This window comes from Aplidium turbinatum, chromosome 16, assembly GCF_918807975.1.
Source record: "Aplidium turbinatum chromosome 16, kaAplTurb1.1, whole genome shotgun sequence".
Lineage (NCBI taxonomy): Eukaryota > Metazoa > Chordata > Ascidiacea > Aplousobranchia > Polyclinidae > Aplidium > Aplidium turbinatum.
In genome coordinates this window covers 7,165,926-7,173,665 of record NC_137487.1, presented here as the reverse complement: position 1 = coordinate 7,173,665, position 7,740 = coordinate 7,165,926, and the positions used below count along the sequence as shown (strand labels likewise).

General features: G+C 36.8%; 1 protein-coding gene across 1 annotated transcript; it reads right to left on the bottom strand.

The window, feature by feature from the left end:
• Positions 1 to 1,145: 1,145 nt before the first annotated feature.
• LOC145786008 (uncharacterized) lies at positions 1,146 to 3,481 on the bottom strand. The gene is made up of 2 exons (XM_082597699.1): positions 3,000 to 3,481; positions 1,146 to 1,999 (listed from the first exon to the last, which is right to left on the bottom strand). The coding sequence occupies exons 1-2, from the start codon at positions 3,334 to 3,336 to the stop codon at positions 1,620 to 1,622; spliced, it is 717 nt and encodes a 238-aa protein (XP_082453825.1). The 5' UTR covers positions 3,337 to 3,481; the 3' UTR covers positions 1,146 to 1,619.
• Positions 3,482 to 7,740: the final 4,259 nt, after the last annotated feature.

The following is a 7,740-nucleotide window of genomic DNA, read 5'->3' as shown; positions in this document are numbered from 1 at the left end:
TTAGTTGAAAACAATTTTAAGATCGGCTATATGCATGACTTATGCATCACCGTAGGCCTACTAGGCGATGCTATAGGACAGGGGTGGCGAACCTTTTTGGGGTGGCGAACCTTTTTTTTTTTGGTGTCGCGGGCCACTATGTCAATTAGGCTACACATGAGTTATCGGACCACACAACTTTTTATCGTAACCTACCGTCAGGCGCGGATCTAGGAGTTTTTTCGGGGGGGAGAGGGCAGAAAATTTGAAAATCAATTAAAAAGAAAGTAAAAGATAAAACAGATATCAACAATGATACTACGACATATGCGATATGCTATAAAATAGACAAACAGCCATTTTCATCAATTGTGAATGTTTAAAAAATAAATTTTGCTTGAATAAAATTGTTAAGCATGCAAAGTAAATTAGAAATTTGGCATAAAACCTTGTAGGCTATGCATGACCAATTGGATATTTGTATGTTTGCAGGCATATACGGTAATTGATTGAAATTATAATGAAGACTAAAAGCTGTAAAACAGCCATTCAAGGTTTCAGATTGTTTCAACTGACGTCATTTGGTTCGGCGTTGGCTTCAGCTCAGTCAGCTCCAACAAATGTTACTATTAAAATGTATTTGAAGTTGTATGAAAGAAAATAACGGAGTCTGATCGATGAATGATTTTAACCATAATAATAACAAAAAATTATCCCCCCCCCTCAGATCAGTTAATTCCGCCGTAACTAATATCAGCTGTTTAGAAGAATATCAAAGCATTTGATGCGGAAACATACAATTTCAACAATTTCTCACAAAATTTCGTTGGGGTGGGCCTGGGCTCCCCCATCCGCGTCTGCCTACTATGAAATCTTTTAGAAGCGACTCAAGATATTATTCATGAAAAGTAACAAACGGCAGAAGAAAGTAATAAAACCCACACAGTTGAAATTATCTTACGCAGAATCGAAACGTACAACAGTAAAAAATAAAAACAAATCAAAATCAATTGGAATCGACCAAAAATATAAGGTGAAGTTGGTGAATAGTGTTTTCACAGCTTTACCTTATAGCTTTCCTATTTTGTAACTTTAAACCCTGAAAGTTAGTGTTTAGGGCAAGAAAATAGCAAAGGAAAGGCGTAGGCCTACCAGCGAAGGCATAAAACAGCTTTGAGATGTCTTTTAATGCATAAGCGATTGTCAAATTGTTTTGCGAGCCGCACAAAATTCTTTGACGGGCCGCAGGTTCGTCATCTCTGCTATAGGACGATAGGTAGTTTCTGTACAGTACACGTTTAGACTATCTTGTCCAAAGAGCCTGTTGATTTTGTTTGGAGTAGCTCTCATCTTACTTCTTTTCTATGTTTACCAATTACGCTAAAGCAGCTAAGGCTATTCGAAACAAAAACATTTTAAAACTAAACAAACATTCTTTTGACTATGTTCTTAAATTTTTTTGAGACTATTTCAAAAACATCTCTGCATACTTAATAGTATAAAACATCGTTTCTGAAAGACAGCAGGCTAAGGCTACACCTCAAACGTCGTTGACACATACTTTAGTTTTAAAATCACACAAAAAGGAAAACAAGAATGCGAATGCATTTGATAAGAGTTAGCTGGCAATTGTGCTCAATTCATAAACCAGCAGAATCGGTTTGAACCGCTGTTTTTACAACGTCTTGATAAGAGGGCAAAGTGTCGTTGGGATTCGATGTAAGTGCATTATAGGAAGGAAGTTCATCCTCTGCTGGTTCAGACCGGTTTGAACTGGTCTCTGTAACAAAAGCCAAGTTGTTGCCATTGATACGGTCACTCGCTAAAGGTAACTGATGTAAACCGTTTTCTGCAGAAGCAATGTAAGGCGGTGGTAAGTCACAAAATAACGAATTTTCGTCCGCATTCGTTATATTATCCATGCTAGTCTGTTGCGCCACCTGACGTCTATAATTTTCAATTTGTCTTTGCCACAGCTTGGTGCGACAGTACCAATCGCCGACTGAAGTGACTGCAATTCCTGAAAAATACTTTACATTGAAGTTGAAAGTACATGTACATGAGTGATTTGATTTGCATTAGTAGATTAACAGAGTAAAAAAACCGTCAAGAATTTGAAAAGTTAAGTTTGACTGATTGGTTCATTTTTTGGTAGTAAAATAACGCAAGAGGTTAAAAAAAACAATACATTTTGAAAAAGTCTTATTTTCGAAATAATATCAAATAAACGAACTGTCCTGTAGACTGCATGGATACTGCAACCGGGGGGTGCAAAGTAACCTGGGAAGTTTTTGGATCACGCAGCCACTTTCAGTAGCGTTGGTAAAATTTAAGGTAATAAATATAAAATAGAAGTGAAAGCTTTAATCAAGAGATTTTTCTGCGTTCATTCTGCGGCCAGGCAAGAGGAACGCAAATCAATTTCATGGTTGTAACTGGTGAGGTAACACAATATTGATACAAATAAAACATAACTGCATATATGATAATAGTGGCACGAAAGAAAACAATACCAGTCAGCTTCAGTGGTTTTACTGCAATGTTGACAAATTATGCATGTGTGAAGGTTTGCATCCACTGTAGCCAATACGTTGCTTGTTTACAATTCTGCTGCATAATGTCAGTTTTCTCAGTGAAATAAGGCAATGTTAGATGAAATACTTCTGGGTTCAAGCTAAACCCTAAGCTTTTGTACCCCTAATGTACCTTATGCCAAGCTATACTAAAATATACTTGATTGATTTCCTATCGTACAGCAATGTGTTTATTTATAGCCTAGTCATACGGCAGTAGGCTACAAAGCTTTATCGTGTACAATTGTACAATACATGTTCTCTTTCATTCGGCTCAATGCATTTAGGGCCAAAAAATAATGTTTTCTAGTTAATTTCGAACCTTTGAAAGGGCACTTTGTCATATCGGCTGCGCTACAACGCAGAGGCTTGAAAAAGCTGAAGGTTTATGTTGTCACAGTGATGAAATAGCCTATCACGTAACTTAACCGGCAAGAATTTATTTACCTGCAATTAATAGAGACAAAGCTGGAATTAAAAATCCATCTTGATCAGGAAATGCAAAATGTAAAACAAGAAGTGCAGCCCCTCCAATTGTGGCAGATATTCCAATTAGACACACGGCAACCAATCTGGTGGTGCTGTTCCGCATGCAACGGTGGACCTTGTTTTTCGGTGACATTTGAAATGCCTGTGTCGTGTTGTTAGTATTTCGTCTGGTGTTGATCACTACAGTGCTGTGGCCATCTTCCCGCTGTGGTGAAAGTTCACCGTTGGCTATTCCGTTGACAGACTCAGATAAAAAATACATCCTCCTTGATTGGATGATGTGAAAAGTATTCATGTAAAAGTTATATGCAGTCTTTGACTTCAGGCAGTTCCTTTCAAACTTGGTTTCAAGAGATTCATACAGAGTTCATTTTTTTATTTTGTCTCACAAAAATGGTAAGCATTTAACATATATATTAGTCTCAATCATCATGGGTAGACTTACCGCTGTGTATTTGCTGCTGACACATAATAATCTGATAAAAGTTCACATCAAGAGTACCCTACACATTAAATAAAGCCGATATATTTTTACAGAGAAACTGTGTTTCTATTAGCAAAGTTTCTAAAATTGCTCATATAAAGACTAAACTTGTTCTTGATATTTTGTTAGTTTATCTTCACTTTAAGACTGTACTTCAGTGATCTGCAAACCCGCAGTAAATTACCCCAAATGAGATAAAATAGAAGTCTCTGGGATTTTTTTTTTTTTTTTTGGCACGGCAACGGCTCATAACAAACGTGATGGGTAATGGCGAGAATATTTTGCAGAGCAGTGGCTTACTTCAAACAAATTCGTAAATTGCAATCAAACAATAAAATCAGTCGATCGTTACATTTTTCTTTTGCATAATATATTTTAGTCATTTTTAGCATTTAAAATATATTATGTTTCAGCAAAACAAAACCTTATTGGAACCCGGGATGGGAACGCCTAATTTTATATAAAATTTTCCATTCATAAAAAGATAATCTAATACAGCTAAGGGTCTTAGTCATCAACTAAAACGGCTACTAGTAAAACCTGCCAATTTTACTACCTATCTATAACAGCTACTACACGGGTAGTGGTCCATAATAATCCTGGTAATGTAAAATTTATATTGTTAATTGCTCATTGTTGATATATTGTTAATTGCATATTATATTGTTAATCGCATATAGTTAATTGCTCATTGTAAATTGCTCGACTTGCTCATGGGCTACAAATAACTGTCTCCCTGCCCTTCGTGGCTAACTGTCTCCTTGAGAAAACCACTAGGCTACTGTCTATGTTTCCCAAGCTCTGATATGAGTAAAGATGAGCCAATGTGGGTGAAATAGTCTACTTGCAGTATTAATGTTGCCTTTGGGTGCTCTGAAGTTCTATCATCTACCTCACCATCTGTCTTCCACATACAAACGCAAAGAAATATTCTAGTTCAACTTCTCTCTTAGTTGTTGCTTTTTAACCGTTCAGTTAAAGTTGTTTTATACCAATTTAAAAAATCCGTCACTTTATAATTTCGTGATAAAACTCCACGTTGATGAATGTGCTATTTGAAACTAAACTAACACCACTTTTCTTTCCCATTGCTGCTTCATATCAGGAAATGTTGAAAAGCAATGCACTTAACTTCGCAGCATATTGGTGCCAAACTAAATTTACTGTTCAGCAAGCTTCGTTTCTGTTTAGTACTGAAGAAATTATGTTGAAAAACTTTGAAAGCGCATTAGATGGTGACGTTTTGGCATATATCATACACACTCAAGTTCAGTAGCCCGGGGCAGCTTTCCAAAAATATCTGAGCAAACACCTTGTATTTCAAAAATACTAACCGCTGAAGTGGTTTTGAAGTACCGGTAACGTTTAATTTCAAATCTTTCTCAGCAGTTGCGTTGTATCTGGAAAGACGGAGGGTACGGCGTACCCTTGAGGGCCCAGACCTGTGTTTGTTGGGGGCCCGAAATTGTGATTTTATAGTTTACGCGCAAAAATGTTTGGTTAAAACCATCCTAAACAACTAAATTTGAGTATAAAAGTTGTCATTCTTTAGTCCTCAGGGGCCCGTAATGTAGCAAAAGGGCCCAGAAAGGTAGATGACTGCATTGCGAGCAAATTAGGGGCCTAAAGTGGTGAGTTAATGCTTGACTTGCAAAAATGTTCTGTTGAAAGAACCCTAAATTAAATCATAAAAGTTGGTTATTCTCCTGTCCAGGGGGGAGGGAGGGGCGCATAACTAGTGTAGCAAAAGCAGGTTTGAGCAAAACCCGGGCGCAAAGCCCGGGTGTTTTTATTTTTTTTGTGTTTTTTAAAAACTATCTGAAAAAGGTAGTTTCGCGCTTATTTCACTTCAAAATGAATTTCGGAGTTGGAGCAAGAGCCGGAGTACAAAAAAGTGACGTCTATCGTCCACCTCTGCTGGGCATGTGGTGAATGCAAAAGTTAATGAAGAAAGGTTATTGGTCCGATGATTAATTTGATTATGTTTTAACAAGATGTTATGTTTGAGCCTTGGTAGAGAGCTTGACTTGTAACAGATACATGTAACACGAGTGTTCAGTAACAACGGATTTAACATTTTTTATTAAATACACAAAAAAAAAACAAGAAAAAAAATACTAAATCCAACGTTTTCGACACCACATAGTGTCCTCATCAAAAATAATTACAGGCTACATCTAAAATAAATAAATAAATAAATAAATTTAAGAATTTTACATTGAAGCTGTACAAGCGACACCTCTCAACAGCACCATCAACATCTGACACAAGAATTCAGTGCAGGATACATAAATTGGCGAGGAACAGATCACATCATATGTACATCACAAAATAATAGTTTTATTGCAGCCTGATAGTGTTATTGCGCACAGATGTCCAATTCTGCAGTAAAATGTTGTGTGGTGGGCAATACGCCTAAGCAAACATCACGCGTTTTGCCCAAGATAAAGTGGGCCCGTACAGTGAAAGGGGGGCCCGGAATGACTCTTCGTACCCCTAGTGAAAATTTCTCTCAGAGGCCCTGCTTGTCAAACGCATTTTGCTGACTTGTGACATTTCAGGTTTCGACTTGCTCAGTTTCATCATTCACCATTTTCAGCCGCTTGCTGAAATGTTGCTCGCTCCATTGTCACTTGCTCAGCACTCAGCAGTCGCTTGCTCAGTTTACTAACTTGCTGAATTGTAGAAGACTCAAAATTGTTAGGATATCTCCGAAAACATATACGTTTTCAATTAATTTGTCAGTGTTTTGCCTATTTTTATAACTGTAAAATGTGTCAGTTTTTGGAAAACATCAAAACAATTCTATTTTGATTTGGGAGAAAGGTGATGTGAAACATGCAACTCATGCGAAGAGCAGTAGGCCTATCAAGAAAATTGGCAACTTTGACTGAATAAGAGGAATTTTCAACAAATTTTATGTTTGTACAATTTTGACATTCCATATTTTACACATTCTGTTTCTCCTAAAAAAAATTAGATGAATAAATATGTGGTATTTAATTTCAACAAGTTGAATTTGTTTGTTTCTGGAGAAATTCTATCAAATAGTTTCCATGGCAGAAGAAGAGGCGAGGTTGCTTTGCTCCACAGCTAGCCGTTAAAACTGGTGCTACCAAGCCTAACCAGTTGGAAAAGTGCAGCTTCAATATCAGCTCCGTGATGTTTTTTCAAGTGCAAGTGATTGCTGTAAATCACATTTTTCCCATAATAAGTTTGCAACTTCTGTTGTGACAAATAACTTTTTGATTTAGAGCTACTTTGTGACAAACGGTACTTTCCTGCCTCACTGGAGCTTTACCAATGTAATACGCGAGTGTGCTATAAGGTTCTGCAGTTCCGTAGCCAGTAGAGACCTTCAAAACAATATTTTTTTTCGTAACGAAACTTTACTTTATGAAAAGCAAAATAAAACAATATTTTTTACAAATAAAATAATCCGAAATAAAATTTCGTTTTGACGAACTTTCAAAATACATTCTGGATACTGTAAGCTTGAACGAGTGGCAGCTCTTCAAAAAACATGGAGTAAGGATTACAACTAGAGCCGTTGAGAAGTTAATTTGTGTCCGGTACCAATGAGATCCTTGGGACTCAAATCAAGATACTTCTCAGAAAAACGCACCACAAGCTACCTAGAGAATACGCGGTGGTTCTTTCAAATTCCAAGCTCCTTGCAAAAATTATTGGCCCATAGAATCATCCCGTGTTTGGGTCCAAAAGTACCCCTTGGGCCTCTTGTTAACACTATGGGTTACACCTTGAAACTTTGGGATGCTTTCTGCATTCTGCGATTCTATAGCTTTTCGCTTCTTCTTTTTTGTTTAAATTGTTGAAAATATGAAAACCGGGGAAAGTGGGAATGGAAAAGACATGAAAAATTTTGAAAATATTTTTACCTAGAATAGTCCTAAACAGCAAGAGCACAAGCATTTTCTTTCATAGTTTTTGACATGACTCAAGTCATATGTTGAAAAAGCCGTTCTGGAAAAATTGTTGCAGACTTTATCTAGCTGGCATAAACAATAACAAGAATGGCAACGACAGTCGTGTCTGATTGACGAAACGTCGGAATAAAAGAAGATTATCATCTTATGTACATCTTGTGATAGTTCAGCTTAGTTTGCACCAGTAGAACGTAGGTTATCATGTTATTTAATGATAATGAACTTACACAAGTATCAAAGTAGAAAATAAAATCGCTTCTTTGTTATT